At 43.4% G+C, this 25,500-nt stretch overlaps 1 protein-coding gene across 19 annotated transcripts in view; it reads right to left on the bottom strand.

The window, feature by feature from the left end:
• The window catches only part of MACF1 (microtubule actin crosslinking factor 1), a 320,700-nt gene that overhangs the window by 4,119 nt on the left and 291,081 nt on the right, over positions 1-25,500 (bottom strand). For 10 of the 19 annotated variants that reach the window (XM_045190859.2, XM_045190867.2, XM_053920913.1 and 7 more), the window contains 18 exons: positions 23,604-23,759; positions 23,293-23,499; positions 23,037-23,156; positions 22,471-22,640; positions 21,000-21,159; positions 19,998-20,192; positions 19,523-19,651; positions 18,396-18,539; positions 17,772-17,960; positions 16,444-16,564; positions 15,689-15,852; positions 13,695-13,857; positions 12,524-12,678; positions 11,360-11,434; positions 10,197-10,214; positions 6,972-7,089; positions 1,567-1,778; positions 728-838 (listed from right to left, as the gene is read on the bottom strand). In XM_045190859.2, coding sequence (XP_045046794.2) covers positions 728-838; positions 1,567-1,778; positions 6,972-7,089; positions 10,197-10,214; positions 11,360-11,434; positions 12,524-12,678; positions 13,695-13,857; positions 15,689-15,852; positions 16,444-16,564; positions 17,772-17,960; positions 18,396-18,539; positions 19,523-19,651; positions 19,998-20,192; positions 21,000-21,159; positions 22,471-22,640; positions 23,037-23,156; positions 23,293-23,499; positions 23,604-23,759 — 2,607 coding nt within the window. The remainder of the gene's footprint in view (positions 1-727; positions 839-1,566; positions 1,779-6,971; positions 7,090-10,196; positions 10,215-11,359; positions 11,435-12,523; positions 12,679-13,694; positions 13,858-15,688; positions 15,853-16,443; positions 16,565-17,771; positions 17,961-18,395; positions 18,540-19,522; positions 19,652-19,997; positions 20,193-20,999; positions 21,160-22,470; positions 22,641-23,036; positions 23,157-23,292; positions 23,500-23,603; positions 23,760-25,500) is intronic. The other 9 variants (XM_053920917.1, XM_053920920.1, XM_053920921.1 and 6 more) reach the window with 3 other exon arrangements.

Genomic DNA, 25,500 nt, shown 5'->3' with positions numbered 1-25,500 from the left:
GCTAGAATACAAATTGTCCTGCTATCTGATAAGCCACTGGTCCGTGTTTTGTTTCTGAAACACCACTCTTCCAAAAGTGCTCGGGCAGTTTAATGACTACACATGAGCAGGCTTCGTTGTTCATGCGTGGTCAAATCAAGGCTACAGAAACCAAGTGCCAGGCCGGAAAACCCAGAAGCTCAACCCTGGGCCTCAGAGCATCATTTGCTGACACTGTGCTAGGCTGAAGTGAGCAGCACCCATGCCTCGAACCAGCACTGGCAGTGCCAGCCACCCCGGGGATGGGGCTCTGGGCAGGGGCACCAGCCACTCTTCTGTTCTCAGCAAAGAAAGGAAACTGTTGAACATGCATCACAGGTGAATTTCAAGTGTTCATAACTCATCTGTGTATCTTATAATTAGAGACTCCAAGAGGCCTGATTATAAATAATATTAATAAACAAATCACTAGGAATGACCCATGTTTATCACCCTGAACAAATATCACTCTAAAGACAGAAAGTTGTTAAACAACCCAGTTTTAGGCATCTCTTATTTATCTCCAATTGTGGTGACGCTGAGTTAGAAACACCTGGAAAACACTCCACTAGATGAATCAGCTGTGAGAGCAAGCGCCACAGAGACGGAAGAGAGCACGAACTCGTGTCAGAGAGTAACTGGTCAAGTTCTTGGCATCAGCGAGGGCCTTGCCTTGACTGTGTCCTCAGTCAGCAAAGCCATACTCTACCTCGGGACTGGGCAGCTGGAGGTCAGGACAATGGCTGTCCCTGACTGGGGCGCCAGCTTTACTGTTTACCAACCAGGGTTTGTCATAACAGCGAGAAAACTGAAGTGGCGTCTGCGGAACGGAAATGCAGAGGGGAGGACGGGGACAAGTGAAAATGGAACAGGAAGGGGGCAAATTGGAAACATAAAGAAAATAAATAAACAAAATACACTAAATTTTAAACAGAAAACAAAATAAAATGCATATCAGCCTGACAGGAGGGGAGGGACCAGGTAGAAAGGCAACAGCATTCTTCGTACATAACCTGTCTCAACACAAAACCTGTTACCACCAGCTGCACAGAGAGTGTGTGCATTTCTCTGAGCTCAACTTCACACTGGGGATATGTGGAAAAACGCGCGTCTGACTTAATGACCCGCGGACACATATTTATTTACTTTTATCCTCACCCGAGGACATTTTTCCAATGCTTTTGAGAGAGAAAAAACATTGATGTAATAGAGAAACATCAATTGGTTGCCTCCAGTACGCGCCCAAGCTAGAGATCAAACCTGCAACCTAGGTATGTGGCCTGACCAGGAATCAACCTGGGAACCTTTCTGGTTGTGGGACGATGCTCCAACTGAGTCACGTGGGCCAGGGCCTGAGTACATATTTTAATAAACATCCTTTGTCATCTTAAAGTCCCTGTAGCTGCACTGTTAGGCCTGGTCAGCCTGGTCTAGAGCTTGGTCCATTTATCTTCACGGTCCTCTTCTCACTGGAGCCTTTCAGAGGCCACACTGAACAATGAACATCTGCAAGGACGGCGAGGAGGCCATAAGGCGGTCAGTACGTACCTTGGTACCACTGGCTGGGGTGGCTGGAGAAGACGGCATGGACGTGCAGCTGTGGTTGCTCTGACTAGCACTTGAGCTGGAGCGGGTAGGGGAAGCTGCTCTGGAAGATGGTTTGGACCTTCGACCCCGTGATCGGAAAGGGGTCATTCCCTGGGATGCTCCCTCAGGTAGGATGAATTTCTCTCTAAGTTCAATGTTAGTTCTACCTCGTGCTAGAAAGGGAACAAACACACGCATGCCCAACAGCAGTTAATCTCAAAGAATATGTCTTGATGGTCATATACCCACTTGACCCCATGAAAAGTTACATAAATTACACTTAGTACCACATCTGGATTCTTGTAAAATAGAGATAAATTCACGAGCTAGCGGCTTGGTCATGATTCTTACCCGTAACAGGCACACGAACTAATAAAGCCCTTTGATATGCTACAATAAAAAAATCTTTGTATGCAAAGTGCCATTGTATTCTGCTGTCACGAGCATGCCAGGCCACTGTCCCCAGGGGTAAGCACACTATGGCTGGTCAAGGAGAGCAGATGCAGCAGTTCAGACCTCTGAGATGAAATCAAACCCCTCTTCCTCTCTCACAGGATGTGTACTTCTGCTAAGCTTTTGAGAGATACTTGTTGACAAAATAGTGGAGAAAAACAGACAGTTGAAAACGACATGGTCCAGACCCTCCTGTTTGAATTCAGTCCATAGCAATCCTAAAGAAAGGGGTCCAGGAACTTGGGAACAGTAAAAAAGATGAGGACAGAATCATTACGAAGTAAACACGGGAGGAGAGAAAGCTCGAACCATGCACAAAACCTGCCAGTGAGGTACTGGTAAGTCAAAACCTTGGCTCGGTAAGAAGCTGAAGGATGTCCGTGAATGGGGGAGGAACGTCAAGGTGGGAAAAACCTGGAAACAGCACTCAAAGTGCTGTCCCATGGCTTTTGGATTCAGTCAGAAGATACCAAGTATGGTCAAGACGAATGTTAAATGTGAAAACTACCACCAATTTAAAGTAAGTAATTCCTCTGGAATATGTTCTTAGACCTTTTCTCACCGAAAGGGGTTATCCTGCAATAACCTTCTACCTCCTCATTTGCTTTGCAGAATGTACTAGACAGATCTAAACAAACGGGACTGCTGGTGAAGCCAGGGGAAAGGGAACTATTATAAATGAAACACCTGCGCTCTTTTTTATGTTAGACTTTTTACTTTGGCCAGAAACTGCAAGTTTAGAAGACTACGGGTAATTGTGCCCACGCAACTGATCTCTAAAATTTAAGACCCAAGTATACAATCCCAAGTAATGTATGAGTATACTCAATTTACTTCACTCTGGCCAGTGCTCTCTGCATGAGGGAGGAGGGGGAGGAAGGGAGGGAGAGAACAAGCACACACAAATACGTGTGCAAATGAAAATCTGCCAACATGACAGGTAAAAACAGCTCTCTGCTGCTGTGAGGTGCGTGGTGGGATGCGGGTTACTAACTGTTCCCTTCTTGAAACATTCCCCGTCCCTTGGATCTCTGCTTTCTTCCTTCCTGCCCACGTTTTAACACTCACACCCCCGGGTTCTGCCCGCAGTTCTGTTCTCCCTCTTAAGACTTTCAACCTAGTAATGCCCTCATCCACCTGAGACTTCAGTGCCGTAAGTATTTCTGACTCCCAAATACATGCCAGTGCTGTCTCCACTCCTGCAGGTCAGAAGTTACATCCAATCACTGATTAGACATGATCAAAGCCAGATCCCTCCCTGTGAGGGCAGTTTGGTCTACCACTCCACTTTCTAAAGCTTCGTAACCCCCTGAGCCTTTCCACACCCTCCTGCACTACATGGTTCACACCGCATCTTCTCCACCCAGGACAGCTGTAATGGGACTCCAGCGGGCCTCCTTGGTTCTCATCTTGTTCCCACCCCTTCCTCACTCCTCAGACTGTATTTCTCATAAACATTTCCTACCTGTAAACAGCTCAAAATCCTTCCATGGTCTTTTACTGCTTAATGGCAGAATTTCCCAGACTGAGGTGTTTTTTTAAAAAAGATTTTTAGAGGGCAAGGGAAGGAGAAAGAGAGGAAGATAAACATGGATGTGTGAGAGAAACATTCATTGGTTGCCTCTCAAACACCCCCAACTGGGGACCTGGCCTGCGACCCAGGCATGTGTCCTGACTGGTGATGGAACTGGCGACCTTTCGTTTGCAGGACTGTGCCCAACCCACTGAACCACACCAGTCAGGGCCCAAACTGAGGTTTTTGAGAAGTTTCCTACAAAAAGGAGTTTAGTTAACTCTCTGTGCTACCTCCCCCCAGTCCCTGACTCCTGGAGAGCCCTAATGCAATCATCATCATTCTGTAAACTCTGGGAGTCCTACAGTGAAGAAATACGCATTTGACCATGATTTTTAAATTTTTTTTTTTTGAAGATCACATCTTGGGGACCAGACCATGAACACAGCCTTTTCAAGTTCAGTTTTTCGACCACCAAAGAGGCCATCATTTTCTAAGGGACTTAAGCTGGCCACCTGATGTTGGCTGGAGCAGGCCTGCTAGTTAAAGTTCAGTTCTAAGCTGCTGCGTTAATGGGTAGTTTTAGTTTGACAAGATGAAAAGAGCTTCATGGATGAGTGAAGGTCCCACATTCAGTTCAGAATGGTTGAGACAGTAAATTTTATGTGTGTTTTACCATAATTAAAAACAAAACAGTTCTAAGGCAAATTATACTATTTAAATCTTCATAAAGTTCTAGATTTTCACTAAAATTTGGGGTAACTAATTTGTCTAATGCTCAAAAATCGGTAACAGTCTACCAATTTGTTAGGCAGGGGCACTGTTTTTAACCTCCACCCAAAACATCATGGTAACCTCTGTCACAGTCAGGTTTAGAAACTGAAGCCTCCCATTCCGGCAATACCAGTAACCTACCTCGTTGAGTATTTTCACTTTTTACATTTCGCTAAAGCAATGTGCTGAGATGTTGTCCATCCTTTTAAACAGATATGTAAAAGGAGGTAACAAATGATCATGCCCATCGGTACTACAAAAGTCATTCATTTGATGCTGTCCTCAGCATGAGAGTCTATGGCCCAGAGCGCCAAGGAAATGCAGCAGAAACAAATACAAAATCTACCTCCAGTGGCTTCCAGAAGCCACAGTAATCCCTACAGGATCCCAGACAGTTCCAACGAACTTTTCTTTTTGTGATGTTCGTGCTTTTTCCAAGTCATTTATTATATCCACCCCAGCCCGTAACTGTTCACCTCCTAGCACGATTTTTATTTGACTAGAAGTAGCTCATCGTGTTCACCGCTGGCAGAGTCATGATATCTAAGACTGCTGGGGAGTTCTTGACTCTGCAGTCAGTGCAGTCGCGATGATTAGCCAGCTCTAGGAGGAAAGCCTTACCTTGTGTGCTCCAAGGAAGCTGAAAAAGGCTACTATGTTCCATAGAAAATACCTATTAGATGGCCCTCCCAAATTTCCTTGGGATTACAACTTTCGGCTAATAAGAGAAGGACAAAGCAGGCAGTGTTCTTCTTGGCCAGCAGCGTGTTATTGTAAATGAGCAAGTAGAGCAGGCAGCAGACAGGCAACCAAAGATCCCAGAATGCCACATGCAGTTTCTCTCTGTTTGTTTAGTCCAATCGTACATGACACAACAAATAAAACCTTTATTAATAGACTTAGAAAGGATTAATGTTGTTTACTGAGTTAAAGTTAAAATACATTGTTCTATTCCTCATTTAAAACAATGAAAGGACTTTTACATCAAAGAAATTGGTTTGCAATATAATTAAATTCTAAAACTGATTATACCTTTTTCCGTTTTGACAAGAATAGATATTTTCAAAATTAACCGGTTTCTAAAAAAGAGAACCTCCTGATGAAAATTATTAGTCTCATTTATTGGAGTAAATGCAAAATGAGTTAAAATAAGAGGAACTATGCGAAAATTGTATCCGTTAGCTCTAAATGCTTCAGAATATGACTACAGTTCACACTTCCAAAAAAGGTTACGTGACTGTACTGTAAACATTTCTGCTAGGTTTACAAATAAGCCTTAAGCATCCAATTATGCAGGCTCAACCAGTCATACGCCCACAGAAAGGGGTGCTGGGATGTCAGCCTTGGACGAGCACTGCATGGTGGTCAGCAGTGTACACTCTCGAGCCAGATTATCTTGGATTTGAATCCCGTCTTTGCCATTTATGAGTTCTCCGTCCTCAGGCAAGTTATTTAACTTTTCTATGCTTCAATGCCTATTGTGTAAAATGGAGATAATAATAGTATCTACGTCTCACGGAGGTGGAAATGTTATTATTTGTCAAGTGCTTATAATGGTGTGCGGCGTATATAAATACATGAGTATTTGTTAAATAAGTAGAAACTCAACAAATTCTATGGGTTCCATCTCAACAGTTTTTGCGCTGTTAGCTTACAATGGAAAAGCTATGGTTTGGCTATTTGAAAGCATTCATAAAGGCAGCAGTTACCACAGAGACAAGAGATGCTACAGTTTAAGAAGCAAAGCCATTCTCAACAGGCTGGGATATAGGGAAGAGGGACAAAGCTCAAAAGCCAACCTATGGGAGACTGACTGGAAATCGAAGAGCTGGAATCAGAGCGCTTTATTTTACTCCCAGGATGGTGAACTAGAATAAAAAAATATATAAACACAAAGAAACAGACAGAGCAGGAAATGCAGAAACTGGTCAGGAAAGACACATTGGCAGACAGTGGGGGAACCTCCTGTATACCCCATGCAGCTTGGCAAATAGGAGAAAAAGAAAGGACGCAGCTGGAGAGGATTTAGCAACTGGAATTTGATCACTCCCCCCTTGCTGCAGCCCTCATGTGCACCAGCTGCAGGTGCCACTGCTCCTTATTACATCTACCCTTTCCTTCCGCCTCTGGGCTGGCAACACCAGCCTTTTCATGTTTACCAGATACCCCATGATCTTGTTTAGGTGATCATGTGTCTTAGGAGTGACGAGGCTCACTGCTAGGTGTTCTTTATCCTGCCTCCTGGTCAAAGGAGCACCCCAGTCCTTCCTGTGTGGGAGGGGCCCAATATGCTCCCCGAGTTTTGGGCAAAGGGATTTGGAGCACTAAAGGGGAGCCTAAAAGGCTTCTTTCAAAGCTAGTGTTTATTTAACACCTCTAGTGGAAATATTCAATGACACCAATAAATGCCCAATTCTCATTACTGTCTCCCTGACAGCACCAACCTCTTCTGCTTTCTCTCCTTGGTCTACTCTGTCACCTCCAAGTTCTGATCTGTGCTAGTAAGACAACATCTGGGCAGCTTAACAACGAAACAAATTAACAGACCCCCAACACTTTGCGTAAGCATGAAGATCAGTGGTAAGGCTGTACTAATATGTAATTCATACTTAGGATGGTTCCTTACCTCGGCAGGGGTCATTTTTCACTAAAAATTCATCCAGGGCCATCCATCCTCCGCCAACGCGAACCATCACTGTGCTGCGCAGGATGCGGACCAGCCGCAGCTGCTGGGAGTCCCCAAACTGCGGGACCAAGGGGAAACTGGTGAGTGCATGTGCCTCAGAGCAGGCCTTTCCAAAGCAGACTGTATTCAGATGCAATGACAATTTGGTGAGTTTGGGGAGAATTTTAACTCTATGTTGCATTTTTCACCAAAGAAGTTATAATACAGAAATGCTGAAATGTAAAGCTAAAGACTGGTGTATTGGAATAAAATTAACTTCTGATGGTCACACCTCTGACCAAAGGTGGAGGGAGGAGGAAAGATAAATCGTTACCTCAATGGATTCTTTTAAACATTCTGCCCCAATTTAAATGCAATAATGAAATGCTTTATTATGCTAGTTGGTTTTCCTAGAAGGTAAGGTGGATGTCAACTTCTGAATACAGTGTGCTCAAGTTAAATGGAGAACGGCAAGTATTTCAAGCCTCAAGGAAACCCTTGCAAAGCATCATTATTATTACAAGCTTAGAAAAAATTTGATTCTCCACATCAGGTTTTCAGAAATAAACCCAAAGAATTCTCTAATTGTGATGTTACCAGCAGAAAAGTTTCTTTAGCTGAACAAATGATTAGCTAGTATTTATATGAAAATTTAGTTGAAGAAATCAAATTTTTAATTTACCATGTCGATTATATTCAACAATCGTTTTGGGATGTTTGACTTTCTGGTATTTATTTCTTACCTAACATTTCTACTTCTCAGTGCTGTTAACATTCTGAAGTTTCCCATTGCATAAATTACCCTCTTCTCAAAGTAAACTAAGAGACGACAGAAGAGAGTCATGCTGAGATCCCAAAACAAGAATCAACAGGCTAAAGAAAAAGCATTCCTGAAATGATTTAAATCAAGGAAACAGGGGGGAGATGGGAGAAGGGACTATTTAATCCATTAGGATTTTCAAAGTTATAAAGGAGAACTGTAACTTTGAAACTAGGCACGGCAGCTGAAAATGCCGGAAACAAAACCAACCTCCCTCAAAATTAATGTATTTGTAGTAATTGTCTGTACTGTATTACTTGGCACTGACTCAAGCGCACCGTTTATACAGGCAAGGTGGCGGAAAAAAAGTGTTATCACCCCACGCCCCAGCCCTTTACTTTGAAAATAAAAAAGAGTCCTGTATCTTTCATTCCACAGAGTTTTAAAGTTCTTATACAGAGTGACCACAGCAACAGCACGGTGGAGTGTGCCAGGAGCACTGAAGTGGGCACCCAGAGATGTGAGGGAACAGACATCCTGTCCAGGGAGGGAAGGTGCCCTTGGGCCTCTGCCGGAGCCGCCCTCACAAGCTGGCCCAATGAGGGAGAACGGGGAAGCCCTTAGGGAGGAACTGAGGATTCCACCAGCTTCAAGAGCAGTGACAACCTGAGTCACAATTGGGGGTTCTCTCCAGGCAGGTGAGGAGAGGAAGGAAACAAGGGCCTATCCCAAGATGTACTTTATTCTTACATGATTGTGTCCTGCAATTTATTTACAGACCTTTATTCTTTATATCATTCCTTTTCTCTTTCTTACTAAAGCTCCCTCTGAAAGACACTAACTTGTTTCTGCTGAGCTATGGGGAAAGGTTTGAACCCAGCCAGTAGCCGAAGTGTCTGGGGAAGCTGAGGGTGGAGTGCTGAGTGGTGGATGGGGTTATGGCAGCTCTAAAAATGGGGACCTCTGATGGCAGGGTTGCTCAGCTGGTTGGAGCGACATCCCATACACCAGGAGGTTGCGGGTTCAATCCCTGGTTGGGGCCCGTATAAAAAGTCAACCAATCAACGTTTCTCTCTCTCTCCCTTCCCTCTCTTTAAAATCACTAAACATATCCTCAGGTGAGGATACAAAAAAAAAAAAAGGGAGGAGGGTCCTGCTCCTGACAGACCTGGGTATCAGTGAGGCAAAACCTCAGACCAGAGCTTAGAGGCAACAGTAAATTCTGTTTCCCATTCTTAAATGGAAAATGCTTTACAGCGACATGGGTTCTTGCAATGGCTATGACTTAGCTGTGTGACTGTCAGCATGTGATCCTTTAGGCCTCAGGTGATTCATGTATAAAACGAACTTCATAATTCTGATCCCAACATTAAAATGAACTCATCCGACCCTTTGCTGGTCAATGGAGCAGAGAGGAGGACGTCAGTCTTCAAAGGGGCCCCTGGTGCCCGCATGCAGTCTGCAGCTAACAGTCACACCCCTTAGGAAGGAACTGCTTGGCAGGCACTCTTACGGAATGATTTATTTAAACAAGTTTGACGTTCTTGTCTTTTTCTTTCTTTCATCTGTTCTTCCCACTGGCCCAAAAGGTCACTATAGTTTGTGATTATTGCAGTGCCTGGAATTTAACATTGATAGAGGGGCTCAAATTAACTGTTTCTGATTTCATTTCACGAGACAGATTTTACCCATGCAACTTCCTTCCATTTGAAGACACAGGACCCCAGAGCCCTCGAACAGAACGAAAAGGTTAGTGTTACCAAGTGGAGTCAAAAGCATTCAATCTTCCTGGCCAGTCTGATTTGATCCCATTAGATTTTGGCTGGTTGGCCATAATTGGCAAACTTCAGGCTATGGCCAGTTATGATTTCCATACTATACTTCTCAGGAACCTTATAATGATAAAATCTAAGTGCAAGTAACTATAACTATTCATAAGGTACTTAAACAGAATATTTAAATATCCCAAGACTTTTTGGCTTAGTGTACATTATAAAATTTGTGTTTACTGTCAAAAGACTTTGGTGCAAGTCAGAACGGTGCTGTCTGGTACTCTGACTTCCACCACAGAAGTACAAGGCCAGGCTCCTTTTAGAGGAAGGCACCGATATCACAGGTCCAACTTCCCTGAGCCGCACTACTGTTAACTCGGCCCAGCATTATATCACCTTCAGCCAAGCGAATTTTGAATGGAAAATTTCACCTCCTTTTTACAAAATATAGACTTAGTAACATTTTGCTTCTGAGACAGCTCTACAATAGCAGGCCTGTTAGCAGTTTCTTCGCAGTTTCTCCACTTGGTAAGACAACTAGATGTGACAGAGGCATGCTTCAGACCATGTGCTCTCCCCACAGCAAAGAGCAGGCAGCATTAACTACACAGACCATTTCCCCCGAGAAGGAGAACGTTGCAAGGCACACTGTACCTGGTTGCCGAGGAAGAACTACAGAGAGTAAGTGTAAAGGATGAAGGAAATGGAAGAAAAAAAAACAAAACAAAACAAACACATTTTATCAAATTAACACTAAGGAATAAAAATCATGTAATCATGTTACCAATCTTTAAGCACAGTGACATGTTAAAACATTCTTACCTAGCTTGTGGTTTTACGAATTAAGAAGACCTAACTTTTCACACTGTGGTGTTCTCGTAACTCATTTCTCTCATAGATAATTTAAAAGAAAGCAAAACCCCAAAAGCAAGCATAAGAATGCCTGCAGTTTTTCTAACTAAGTGCGCTGGGCTGGTCCAAAGCAGAGCCACCCAACCCCCCTGGCTAAGAGCAGCACAGCGTGCTTTCGGTGTACTTAGAAGACATTTTTATACACTATTAATGGAACCTAGACTTTGTTTTTTTACTGTTTTTACTCAGCGCATGTAACTGTAATTTGACAAAGCCATCTTAAATCCTCTTGGCCAATCCTAGATTTTGCTTAGGACGTTAGAGAATTCCTGACAAGCTGCTGATTATATTTTAGGAGCCCTGTTTCAGACTCTGGTCCTGAAAGCAGCTAAAACACAGCACAGTCCTCTGTCAGTGTGGCCACACTCAGCATGGCTTTCCAGGGAAGACTACGGAGCCTGGCATCACCCAGGGCACCCAGGCCCTATTTGTTGCCCAGCTCAGGGCAGGGAGAGCGTACCCCCTGGGGCCTTGACACAGTTCCTCCAGCTGTCCCTGAGTCCAGGAGCCACTAAGGCTCACAATGACCAGCTCTTGGTGACTGGTCAGCCATTAGATAATTGCTTCCTTGTTCTACAGTAGAGGTGTCTTCATCTCCCTGAAGCCCTTGGTGAATGAACAGTAAAGAGGGGGCTCCGAAATGTCTCCTACACTGAAGTACACGGTACTGTAAGCCAGATATGGCACTGTTTTTCAGATGGCACTACAAAGGGCTTAGCCCAAAAGGACACCTGACATTTGGAATCTATGAGGAGACACCGCTCAGGTCCCACTGGCTCTGGTCCTCCAAGCGCTGGCAGTGGGAAGGGGAGACCATCGAGTCTGCCGCGTGTCAGGCTGCTTTCACCTATAAGGACCATGCAGGACAAACCACCACCACGAAGGACTGCTTTTCTCCTCCTTACCCGGTATTTATTCTCTCCGATCTGCTCCACCTGAAACCTTTTTGCACATTTGCACTGAGCCACTTGTCTTGTGACCTATTGGTTGTGAACAACAGCAAAAAAAAGAAAAGTGTGAAGTTAGCTAAAACACCACCACTTCCTCTTCAGAGAAACAAAGAGTTTTACATGTGAACAGAGAAGCTATTCATTATGTACTTTTAAGGCATTTCAGGATTTAAAAGACACATTTGTCTTCTATTCCAAATTACAACACATTGTTCTTACATATGGGATACTTTAGACATTGAGAGAGAAAAGTATGAGAAATTCCCAAGTAACTATAAAAAGCATTCTTCCACCCTGTTCCAAAATTACTTCAGAGAAATGTGCTAATACACATGCATCAAAATCAACTAACAAAGCAAATTATGAACTGATCCGAATTTCAGCCTAGGAGCCCGAGATTCCCCAGAAGTTGGTCCTGGGGAGTCCCAGGCCACTCCCAAGACAGGCCCCACTGCCCCTCCCGCCCTCCCCCCCCAGGATCAGCATATCCCGGGATGTCTATGTGCTACTAATCTATTTGCTATTTCAGTGTGCCACGGTTCTTAACCAGGCAGAGAGCTTGATGGGGATACGCGTTCTTAAACACTACTTCACATTTCACTCTTAAATGCTGCATCTGAAGACGTTCTAAGCAACACAGTATCTGTGAACCAAGTAAGGTTTTCCGTAAACCTTTAGAGCACCACACAGATGGGACCTGCTTGAGTAAGAAGTCATCTAGACCAGGGGTGTCAAACTCATTTTCACCAGGGGGCCACATCAGCCTTGTGGTTGCCCTCAAAGGACCGAATGTAGAGCCTCCTTGCCCCTGGTTAAGGAGTAGTTGCATTTATACAGTCCTAAAAATTACACTCGGCCCTTTGAAGGCAACTGCAAGGCTGATGTGGCCCCCAGTGAAAATGAGTTTGACACCCTGCTTTAGACTGAGCTACAGTGCGCTAGCCAGAGAGCTTCTGGGGTGACGTCATCCAAAGGGGGTCCCTAAAAAGAATTCCAACCCAATAATCACTTCTCAACAGACAAGTCTCAGGGCTAATATGGCAACTGTACCCAATCAAACTCAGCAGAGTAGAAAACTGTGGTTAGACATGTACTCAAGATACAATTTAGTTCCCATACCTCATCTTCAATTTTATCTGCATCAGTTGTTGGTCGATAAGCGTCCTTATTGGGATGAAGAGCGGCCACGAATTCATAGTAATCAATGTAGCCATCCCCATCTCGGTCAAAAATGTCAGCAACAGCTGTCATCTCCAACTTGGTAGTAGGGAACTCTGGAGAAAGTTAATCACGTTTGGAACAATAACTAAGAGGGCTAACTTGGGTGGAGAGTATATAAATATTACAACCCCCCCCCATTTATGTCTTGATTTTCTTCCAGAAAAGCAATAGACGCTCAACTTTAGAAAACCCAGAAGACAGGCTACTTACTTGTTAAGTGTTTGCTTAAACTACTCTGCCTCCCATGCAATTTTTAAAAAAGCGGTATTTCAGATACACAAAAAGCATAAACAGAATATTATAACCACCCAGGGACAGACCATCAACTTAAGAATTTATTTATTCACTCCACTATTATTAGATATTTAGATTATTTCAGAGTAGTGGAAATTTGGAATTGAGAGGATAAAATTTCTTCTGTTTATATGATTGCCTTAAATTCCTGAAACGCTGCTTTCCAAAGGAGGTGACTATTTACAGTAGCAGCGTGATTTATGAAAACATCAGTCAGATTGTATTGTCTCTGGTGGCTGTCCCCTGTCCCACTGCTTCCAGAATAAAATCTCATCTCTCCACCATGGCCCACGAGGCCCTGCATTAACTAGCCGGCGCCTGCCCTTCCAACGTTATCTCCTGCCCTCCTGCTTTCCAGCAGTGATCCTGGCAAGTCACTTACTACTTATGCCTCAATTATTTATTTCCCTAAAAATAAATGAGATCATACATTTTGTAAGCTGTTACATAGATGTCAGAAACTGATGTAATGAAAAACTTATTTTTTCAAACATTTTGCTCAGAATCGTATCACTCAAAAAGTTAGCTCCTTATCCATAACTCAAACACATTTTGCTTGCCCTAATGTGTCAAACATTCCTGCTTTTTTATTCCCAGCAGAATGAGGTTCTTTTTCCCATGAAAACGATAGACCAATTTTAGTAAGCAGTTAGTTACATTTCTTCCCTAAGACTATGGCTTTAACTTCAGAAGGACTGTTTAGCCATATTATCATCTGCTTTGACATAGTAAGGAATCCAGGTGTGACCATGTCTGGAATTATGACTGGACTCACTGGATGCTAGAATGCCATCGATAAATTCCTGACGCGTTATCTTCCCATCCTGGTCCTTGTCAATTCGCCGGAAGAAATCCATAACGCGTGACTTTTTGTGATTCATCCAACGCATATACTTTTTCCTCCAGACATCAAAGTCGAAGTTGGCAAATTCCTTCAACTACACAGAAATCGGAAGTGTTAGGAGACCTATATGTTGGCCTTTACACCTGCCCAGAGCACACCGAAACTTCCAGACACTCAGTAAAGCCATGCAGGCCTTCCGGAGGAGCACTGACAATGATATTCGTGCCGCCTCTTTTGTGAAGGCACCATCTGGCTCCTTCACGTAAAGCCATGGTTACTTCCACGAGCTGTGGCATAATGGAGCAGCAAAAGAAAGTGACTGAGCCACCACCATGGGAAATGCAGTGCAAGGAGAACAAGAATGGGTGGAGCCAGTCTTGTTTTCCCTTTGCCCTTTTTCAAAGGATCATCCTCTTAGATGTAAAGGGATGAATTCTACCTTGGAAGAGAAGGGCTTTTCATCACTCCTAACTTAAGCGGGTTTTGAAAGAAACTATGATCACGATCACACAGAGGCCCACATCAGGAGACTCATGTTTCCCACCATTTTCTGAGATGAGATAATTTGAGTTCTGGCTGGAAGCATTAAGAATCCAACCTTGCACAGAAGCACGGTTCTTTGGAATGTCACCGGAGGGGGCAAACTGCCTGTCTGACTTCCATGTGAAACGTTTGGCTCTGACAGACAAGAGCAGGCCATGAAGCGGGCAAGGTGATGTTTAGCTACTTGGACCATGTTCGTGATATGGACGCGGAATGACTTAAACAGTACAGCAGTTTCCCCCTGGTCTTTCAAACTTCAGAGTCAGAAGGAATGGGGGAAAAAAGAAAAAGCCAAAACCAAATATGCTTAAAGCTCACCTATTACAAAAATAACAACAAAAAACACAGAACACTCACTTCTGGGCATAGCTGCTTTGATATGCACAAATAAAAAAATACAGGCGATATTAGAAGTTTATTTTAGAATGGTGGTACTATATTTTTTAGACTGGTGTTGATACTTCAAAACAGACTTGGTTTTCATAATCTAGTGAAGAGTAACAGAATAGCAAACAAAGATCATAAAAAATTACTCTTGCCCTGACCAGTGTGGCTTGGTTGGGCATTGTCCCGCAAAGTGAAAGGTCACTGGTTCGATTCCTGGTCAGGGTACATGCCTGGGTTGCAGGTTTGATCCCCCGGTTGGGGTGCATACAAGAGGCAACCAATCAGTGTTCTGCTCCCTCTCTTTCTCCCTCCCTTCCTATAAAAATAAATAAAATCTTTAAAAAATTACTCTTATTTCATAATTGAGTAGCTTATATCGTTACTTAAAGGGCTCAATAATAGTCATTTTTGTGATAAGCCACACCCCCGGAGGTAATTTTGCCAAGTTACACTCCTGATTCTTGATCGCAGCCAAGTGCTAAGGGCCAGGTCACAGGCTCTCAGGGACTGGCTGGTTGCTTGTTTTCTGGCCTACTCTGTTTTGAGTGGTTTACTCACACGTGTCTTTCCCTGTGCCCCCCAATCTCTCATACTTTTTTTAGATTTTATTTGTCTATTTTTAGAGAGAGAGGAAGGGAGGGAGAAAGAGAGGGAGAGGAGTATCAATGTGCTAGAGATACATTGATTGGTTGCCTCTCGTACGTCCCCTACTGGGGACCTGGCTTACAACCCAGGCTTGTGCCCCGACTGGGAATCAAACTGGCGACCTTTCAGTTCGTAGGCCGGCACTCAATCCACTGAGCCACAACTAGCCAAGGCGCACATGTGTCTTTTCTCCTAGGGGTCCTGAAGGACAGGGTACTGGCTCAAACTGGTCTGTTTCTACGTCTGAGGAAGTAGATCAAAGCACACAGGTCGTATTCAGAGGGCCTCAGAAAGGCTGTCTTTAATAGAAGTCACCTCCCTCCAGGGACGGCTGCTTGGCAAGGCCTTACCTCCTCCAGTCTATCCAAGGCATCATTCAGCTTCCGCTGGCGCTCCAGCGCTAACAGCCACACCTGCTGCCAGCGGGCGGAGAGCTGGTTGATCCGTGGGTTTTTTGCTTCAGACTGTGAAAGGATTGGCATGGGAGGAGGTGTGGGCTGACTTAAGGACTTCCCTAAAAGGAAAAATAAGCACGAGATTAGAAAAGCTGGTTCTGTCAGTTCACACATAGAAACACTGTCACATGTATGACTTAGAAGATCTTTATAATGACATCCAATCAGTAACAGAAAAGAAGCGTGGAACCTGGCACTACTTAGTACAAAAAATTATTAATTTCAAAACTGCTGGTTCTCCTGAGCCTACAGGTACTTGTCTCATATTTTCAATCAATTCTGTCCTATCTTAGTGAACTGAGGCAACGTCAAATCAACTACAACAGCAATGGTTCTAGAGAAGCTCATTTAATTTACAATTAAATTAGTGTAAACCAAATGTAAACAGCTAGCACCAATGACCAAAACAATGGGAAGGCCACAGCAAAAAAAATTTGCTTTACTATTTTGATATTTCATACCAATCCAAAAAAAATGGGGTCTAGTTACTGCATGTCAGTGTTAATAAAAAAAATGAGTTTCAACAAGGAATTTTAGTTCAAGTCCAATGGTTTTTAAAAAGGGAAAGGACATTGTTGATGGGTATTTGGAGAGTGCTCGTCTTGAACAAGCAGGAATGAAGCGCCCTAACACAGTGGCGGGACACATACTGCTGGCACCGCGGGGCTTATCGATGAAAGGCCCATGGGCAGGCTCTACATTCTTCCTCTTGTATGTCTTCGTGACCCGGTCCATGTCAGGCTGTTTTCGAGTCATTTCTTCCATGAATATCTGTTAAACACAAACAACAGAAAAAAGAGAGTTGAGAGTTTTCCTGGACTAAGATGAAACCAGGAGACTTCTTATTAACAAAGGTCAAGTCCATGACAGACCAATTGATAGGTAGATGCCTTTGTCACTCATTTCAATAAACATAATCGAGCAAGGCACTTCACCAGGTGCTAGAGGCCTGGAAGAATAAGACACAGGTTTTCACTTCAAGGGACTCACAGGTGAGTGAGGAAAGCTGCAAAATTAGAGAAATGAGTGCCATCCTTGGTGCCAAAGGAAGACCTAGGACAGCACCTAGCAGCAGGTAGATGAATTGTCTGTTCTATAACATGTGTAGCTAAGACCCGAGGGAAGCCTCTAGGAGCTAATAGTAACTCCTGGTTGACAGTAAGGAAATGAAAGGGGGACCTTAGCCGGGTGGCTCAGTTGGTTGGAGCAATGTCCTGTACACCAAAAGGTTGCAGGTTCGATTCCCAGTTGGGGTGTGTATAAGAGGCAACCAATTGATGTTTCTTTCTCACATAGATGTTTCTCTTTCTCTCTCTCTCTCTCTCTCCCCCCTTCCTCTCTCTTTCAAATCAAAACATATCCTCAGGTGAGGATTAAAAAGAAAAGAAAAGAAAATGGAAGGGAGCTGGGTGAAACAAGTAGAGGAATTAAGCAAAAATAAAACAAAAACTCATAGACACAGACAACAGCATGGTGATTACCAGAGGGAAAGGGGGTGGGGGCAGGTAGAAGAGGATAAAGGGGGGAATAAATGGTGACAGAAGGAAACTTGATTTTGGGTGGCAAACAGTACAATATACAGATGATATAGTACAGAACTGTACACTTGAACCTACAGAGTTTTAACCAATGCCACCATGATAAATTCAATTAAAAAAAAAAGAAAATGAAAACAGAGACCTTAGTCCTACAACCACAGGAAGTGAATTCTGCCAACAACTTGAATATGCTTGAAAAGAGAACTGTTGCCCTGGCTGGCTAACTGAATTTCAGCCCAGTAAGACCCTAAGAGGAGGACCCAGCAAAGTCATGCCCAGACTCCTGGCCCCACAGAAACCGTGAGATACACGTGTGATGTTTTAAGCTGCGAAGTCTGTAGAAATAAGTTAAGCAGTGGTTTAAATAGAATAACAGGGCAAAGGAAATGGACTCCACGAGCAACTCCAATACCAATGACCACATGACGCAATTAAAATACCTGATGCTCAGCGATAAGGGCTTTAACTCGGTCAATGTTCTGAGGGATTGGCTCCTGATCCCGCTGAATGAGGGTGGTCTCAGCCCATTGGATCCATGCCAGAAGTTCTTCCAAGAGCTCAGCATTAGCCACCAGTTCTGACAGAGCTGTTTCAAGACGCTGCTGGTGTTGCTTAGCCCATGTCAGGACCTTGGGGAGAGAAATCATGGCCCCTTTCAATGAAGCAAATCCTTTTGTTTTCAAAGTCCCCTTTTTTGTGATCCTAACAATGACTCTTTAGGGCAAAGACCACCCGAACAGTTCTGAGACTCAGCTCTTACTCCAGGGACAGACCTGGGTTAAGAGCTGGCATGGGAAATCAGACGTCCTATTCAATGCAGGACTGCTGAGAACACACAGTGTGCCGCTGGAAGCCATCGGCCAGCACATCACACCGCACTAGCGCTAGTCTTCCAGATTCCAGCACATTGCAAGAAAGCAGTCATTACTAAAACGCTAACTTAATCTTGTGGGGATACTTCCAGTGAGTGAAAAACTTCTTATGGGGGGTGTTCTGTTGTATTTTATTGCTGTGAACTCATTTTATCGGGAGCGTGTAGTCTTCCTCTAAAGCCAGGGACCTACCTCCTCAAAGCGAGCCCGGATGATGGTGATCCAGTGTTTGATGGTAGTGATGCAGTCTGGGTGGCAGACGGCCAAGATGACTTCTCCCATTGTCACCCCTGTGTTCACATCCACTCGCTTTTCTTCCACTTTCTTCATGAATTCCTAAACAAAAAAAAAAAAAAGGGAAAACAAACCTTAAAAAAATTTAAAAAAACCAAAACACAAAAAAACTAGGCTACCAGCACTGTTAGTTTACACTGAGGGGGGGAAAATTTCATATTTTTTTAAATACGAAAAGACATATTTTAAAAAAACAGTGTACTTTTTTTTCTGCGTGTGTTTATTGACATAGACCTCTAAATGCCTCTACTGGTCTGTCAGGAGTCTCCGGCATTTTCTTTCTAGTTCTAAAAGACATAAAAAGGTCAGGAGTCTACCCAAGAATGACTTTTCTCTGCTATAGATGACAAGGACCAGGGACACAGAGGTATGCCCCTTTCCCCAACCTGGGCATGCCTATTTTCCTATTCTGAATTAGTTTCTCTCTTTTTAAAAGTCCTGTTTTTTATTCACTTCCATGTGTGTAGACAATCTTGGGCAAATAACAGTGATAAAGTACTACTATTTAAAAAAATACCTAAAACAGAAGAACAAAACCAAGATTAAAATCCCCTAGGGGGTAACTCAAAAATGAAAGCAGGAAACATTTCCCATCTCATCAGGGTAGTTGTGCTGAGGCCCCAGATGCTGCATGTTGTGTAGCTTGGAGACGTTCTGGGCGAGCTGATCGGGGGCCTGACGCAAGTGACAACGAGGAAAGTGAGACAAAACTGTGTGCGGGTCAGGAGTAAAGAAGCTGGAACAATCCATGTTTTTCTGTATAAAATACCATGATGTCTGACTTATTTAGCACCAACATGTATTATGTTTGTAAAAACAAATGAATGAACAATCTTCAAAGTGCCACAAACATTGCCAGCTATTTTGGTTATTCCTGCTAAATGACAAGCTGGGTCCCTTCTGTTTCTGTTCCTTTGCATATAATAAGGTCTGAAGTTCACAAGCCAAGGCTGCTTTCCCTTGGTGGTGGGGCAGCCCTCACCGCGGTGGGTGGCAAGGGTCACTGTACCCTGGGGCTGGATTACCTTATGGGTGTCGATGAGAGACTGCAGGGACTCTGTGTCATCAGGAAGTGCTCCACGAAAGCGAAGTGTTTGCTCTGCTTCAGAAAGCCACTCCAACAGCATGTGGACTGTGTCCCGAAACTCTTCCGCCTGAAATAATCAGGCACAGAAGATTGAACGTCTCTCTGCGGCTAAGGCTCTAGACACTGGGGAGTACTTGGGAAAGGGTCTAGGCCTAAACTCCTTCGTGCATCACAGGAATCTGATGGCCCTATCACAGTCCCACAAAGGTTACCTTTCATTTGTAGTCTTTGAAAGTGAACTGAATTCATTATTTCTCTAATACAAATCAGTATTTAAATACTGTAGAACACTCAGAATATCAATGCCAGACATTATATTCATCTTGAGATTGGCTGGAACTCACGCTGATAAGGCAGCTAGAATAAATTCGCTCGGACCCAGCCCCTGGGTTGTCCCAGCAAACGTCTCTGACCTGTTTTAAGGCCTGCTCGAGTCGGCTTTGTTTGGAGACGGACAGTTTACACACAGTGTCCCAGCGAGTACTCAGTTCCTGGAGCTGCCCTTTAACCCACGTGGTATCATCGCGACTGTTCTCAATGAGCTCTCGGCCCGACCGCTTCAGAACCTGAACGGTTCCTGTTCGCTTTCCCAGTTCCTTCTGGAAAACCTAGAGAAGGAAACAGAAAAAATTAGTTTTGAGAAATGTTTTGAATACAAGAAGCAAAACCACAGAGAAAGTCATCACATTGAACTATGTTCCCTGGTAGGTTCCAGTAATGTGTCTTTTAATCATAGAGGGAGGCAGGATGATGCATAAGAAACCAACCAGAAAAGGTGGCTCTAAAATAAGAGCAGTGTGACTTTGGGTAAGTTGCTTAGATGAAGTCTCAGTTTCCTGATCTGTAAAACGGGAGTTATGTTATATAAACATTTCCAGAATTGTGGGAGTTAGATAAGAACACATATGTCATGCACATAACAATGTAATTTCAGGGTAAGTTGAATGCTTTGTGTTGAAGTCCGAAGACATTATGCAGCTCAACATAACAGGTGTAGTTTATACTAAATATTGGTGAACGTGGTACCGGGCTTATTAGGTTCAGAAGCAGTAAAAACACCACTCATTTTCACAGAGTCAATGGAAATAGATGTCTGAGGGGTCCCTGAATTTAAATTCACTTTGTGACTCGACTTAAGAGATACAAACAGGAAGGGGGCAAGGGAACCTCAAAGTGAAGTTTATACATTGTCAAATCTGAAGCTAACCAATTTTGGTAAATTCTTTGGGACTGATGCAGAATCACAGCCGCAGTTTGTTTAAACTTGCAGAGCAAGGAGCCGCCCCACTGACAAGCAGAGATTCAGACTATTTCAGACTTCCTTTCTCCCCGAGAAGTTAGCAGGAGCAGAAGGCACACAAAGGTGGAGGCCCCAGTGGCTTGGCCCCACATGCAGTCCAGAGCTCACCCCTCACCTTATGGGCATCCATGAGGTTCATGACAAGGTCGAGGTCCCCGTGCACGGGCTGGTCCTCAGCCAACTGTGGCTCCACCTTGTATAACCAGTCGACCAAGGCCTGCAAAGCGTCCATGAACTGGCCTGAAAACAGCAGGGCCTCCTCCAACTTGTGCTGCCTGAGAAAAGTACACAAACCTCGCTGTTTTTAGGTATTATTATTTACGAACGGTCCACGATTCTGACTGCTGAAAGGAAATACTGCTTGAACTCCATATAGAGAGGGACTTCCAAGCTGGAATGCTAGAAGTTCAGCAAGAAGTGACTAGAAGAGATGCCTAGACATTTTAAATCAAACCTCTCTTTAAAATGACTTAATCATAGTATGGCATACAGGTACAGAGGCCTTTCGGCACCTTAGAGCCAAGTGGTAACACACACGGACACACCCTAAGAAGCCAGGTCTGTCTGTGCTCACTTTACACCACTCCAGCACAGGGTGACGGTTTTGGTAATGGCCTGGAGTCAGGGTTCAACGCTGAGCTCTATACCAGCTGTGAGACCCTGGGCTCTTCTTCACCTCTTTGAGCCTCAGTCGGCTCACCAAAAATTTGGGAGTATAAACTATATAAAGGATATTGTAATACTCACTGTGGCATAGTGGGCACCAGTGAATAAAAGCACAGCTTTTACAACCAAACACAAGAGTTTTAAATCCCAGCTCTGCAGCTTAGTAGCTGGGTGACCATGGCGAAGTTACGAAGCCTCAACGGTTTCCTCACCTGTAAGGTGGGGGTAGCTGCACCCACCTCAGTGGTGACGAGGCTTACATGACTAATAGGCACTGTTATGCTCATACTCAGTGGCTGTTGCTCAGTACAAGTCAGATCTCAAGATGGCTGAAGGAGGTAATACCTGCAGAGGCTTTGTACAGTGTCCAACGCACGGTGAGAACCTCAGTGACGCAGCTGGTGGTGTTACAAGTTGGTAATCTACAGATAGTCATACCTCGGAACTCATCAGCTTCAGAAATCATCAAACCCTCAAATCGTTGCATTTTGATGGGACAAAAAAATTGTTCCAGCACTTGGCACTTGCTTGGAACTCACCGCACATGCTAGAACTTGTGTGAGTCACAACGCCATCCCACAAGAGAAAATGCCTCATCGTTTGGCACTTGTTGGTTTCGGCACCCATCACAAGGTCCAGAATGGATTCATGGGTACTGAAGCACCACTGTATTTAGAGTGACTGACCCATTACTGTGGGCTTCTCTCTTTCTAATACAGTACAGTTGAAGTTTAAATGAGAGAATTTTAATACATTTTATTCAAAACTTTCATAACTTGATGAACTAACTGGAGATACTGAAATGCTATAAAACCTGTTACTGACGCGTAAGTTTTAATGCCGTTTTATGGAATCCAGTAATAGTCGCTTAGTAGTTTTGGGACAACATACAGACCCATTAAGGGGACATTCACGCTCACCTCTCCACAGACTTGCCACACACAGTATCCCATTTGTCTCTGACTTCTCCCAGTAAGTTGTCAAGTTTCTGAGTGTCATCAGAAAGCAAAGTCTTCTCCTTCAGGGCTCTGCCACTCCTAATTGTGGTATCATACACAGGCTGTTTGCCGCCAAGGGTTTTCTGAAACTCCTGTTCCCAAAAAGAAAAAAAAAACAATGCTGTGAGATGGCACCTTGGTTTGGAACAAGGGAAAATTTTTGTGTTTCCCAGTTGGTAATTAGATGCAACATGGTTTGTGACTATTTTTTTTTTTTTTTTTAACTAAAAGGAGTAAGAGCTTATCCTTAAGATCCTTAAGAAAGTTCTAAGTTTTCGTTTGTCTTATACAGAAGTGCATATTTCTCAAGTCTAGAATTTCCAACACTTTAACTGGTTTACTCCCACAATCACTTTGTTTGAACTGTTTTTTAAATGAGCAATTGTCACGGTTAGACACTGTCTAGACAAAATGAAATGCTGGCTTCATCATCTTGAGTTTTTTACCCAGATACAAGCTCGGGACCTAAGAGCAGCAAACTGCTTTACCTTATGCTTGGAGAGCTGAAGTTTAATTTTGTCTGGGTCATTGGATATCTCCAGCTCTGCATCCAGGTGACTCTCTGCATCTTCTAGCCAGTCGATCAGTTTTTTCCAAGCTTCGTGGAACTACAATTATGTAAGAAATAAGTTATAACAGGCAAGAATGGGCAAACTATACAACACTTTTATGTGAACCAACCCAGAGACTCAACTTGCCACCCAAGGGTGTTCAGTAAATTAGTATCTTCCTTTTGTAACTTACTTGTTTTGCCCTCTTCCTGGCATCATCCAGTGATCGCCCTCTTTCAACAGATCGCTGGACAACTTTCTCCCATCGAGACTGGACACTAACCAACAAATTCTTGATCAGAACAACGTCCTGTTTTTGGCTAAGGAACTTTAACTGATTCCCGGTTTGATCCAGCTCAATGATCTGGTCTCGATGAGCATTTACTTCATTAGCAAAAACCTGGGGGAAAAATATTGTTGTTTTTAAACTGAAGATAAGACAACATAGCATCTCTTTCATCTAGTCCTTTCAAAAGGAAGGCAACATCATAGTTTCAGAGTTACCTTGTGCTCCTCTATCTGGGAAAGGACAGTGTTTAGAATCAGGCTGGGAGGAGAAGCGATGTTTAAATTCTGTTCTGCCAGCGTGAGCCAGTTGATAAATTCTTGCAGGGAATTTTGGAATTCTGTTGCCAGGCTGAGAGCCTCTTCCAGCTTTGACTGAATTTTAATTAAAACACACACACAAAAAGAAAAAGTGCCAAATTAAGGAATTATAGCTTCAAGGACAAAGGCTTGAATTGTACACCAAATGAAATGATCTCTAGAACGGAAGCCTCATTTAACCAACCTCCAAACATGCCTTGTTTGCAAAGGAGGAGACGTTTTAATGTTCGTGTCTGAAACAACTGTATATGAAAAAGGAAAGAGCACAGTCAGCAGCTGAGCTGCCTTCTCTGCTATCCCCCCTTCCCGGGACATTGAAGAACAGGAGTAAAATCAGTCACAATGCGAGTGAACAGCTTAGTGGTGATAAGCTTCAGATCTTCAACCTGCTTTGGGTAAAGTCTCCTTTTCCTTTAATGTACTTTTTGTGACACAAAAACAACCAATGAAAAACGCTTTACTATAAAGTTGATGCTCACTGCAGTGCCTCTGTTTACATGTTTTCAGAAAACATGGCACCTAAAAATATACAAGTCTGAAACTTATGCTACAAGCAGAAAAGGTAATTACAGCCCTAATATTCTAAGCAAAACCTGGACAACCCTAGATATAAATTTTTAGATGCATTTTATCTAAATCAGATGGCAGAAGCAACGGTCCAGTCAGGACACGTGCAACTGCCCATGAGTACACACCCCCCAACTGCACAGTCCCCGAAGTCCACCCGCAGAGACCTCTACCCCCAGCACCCAGGCGATGGCCTCTGCCCCGGCCCATCTACCAGGCGGGCAAAGTAGAATAAGGAAAGTAGGAAAGACTGTTAAAAATGAACACATCCAAAATGTTCACAGATATTTAGGTTACTTTTGTAACCTAAAAACCCACCATAATGAATGTTACAAATATGTACAGGCCAAATGTAGGTAATGCACACAAGTAGAAAAATAAAATCTACATAAAATATATCATAAGAAATATTTAGAGATTAATATATTGCTGGCCTGTGAACCAAAGTGTTGCAGGTTCGATTCCCAGTCAGGGTACATGCCTACGTTGTGGGCAAGGTCCCCAGTAGGGGGTGCACAAGAGACAACTACACATTGATATTTTTCTTCATCTCTCCCTCCTTTCTCCTCTCTAAAATAAAATCTTAAAAAACAAAATAAATGGCTCTCTTAAAAAAAAGAAATTAATATAGTGCCAAGTTCCTAGATGGCAGGAAATCTCCCACATTGTTTTGATACATTCTTTAATATAGCACCACACACACTTAACAAATGATGTTACTGATCGTGAAATGTAATGTTCTTGTAAAACCAAAAATAACTATCCTTGGCAACTACCCTTTGCTTGACCAGTTCCACTGATGACAGGTTAAATATTTGAGGCAACCTGCTCCACTATTGGGAAAACCCTCTAGAAACTTCTTGATTATGAGCCACAATCTGCCTCAGTTACTTTAATTAGACTTAGTTCTGCATTCTGCAGGAATTATAGGTAACAGACTGTCCCAAGAATTGGAACACAGCCATATACTCAGGTCCTCTGGACATTCTTTGTCTAACAAAATGACCAGACCCCACGTTAGAAGAATTCTAGTAAATTAATGCTTCTTTAAAATGTTCAATTATGTGTAAGTATTTATTTTTGTCCTCCCCCCATTAAGTTTGATAGGATCATGCTTCTATAATTTCCACTATATACGTAGCACAGTGCCTGGCACGTACATGCTTAATAACCATTTGTTGAATGCATGTGGCCCACAGGTTTAGGCACTCATTTTATTTGATCTGCC

The sequence above is a fragment of the Desmodus rotundus genome, chromosome 3 (genome assembly GCF_022682495.2).
Source record: "Desmodus rotundus isolate HL8 chromosome 3, HLdesRot8A.1, whole genome shotgun sequence".
Taxonomy (NCBI): domain Eukaryota; kingdom Metazoa; phylum Chordata; class Mammalia; order Chiroptera; family Phyllostomidae; genus Desmodus; species Desmodus rotundus.
The sequence above is the reverse complement of the archived record's forward strand: the minus strand, read 5'-3'. Positions and strand labels throughout refer to the sequence as shown.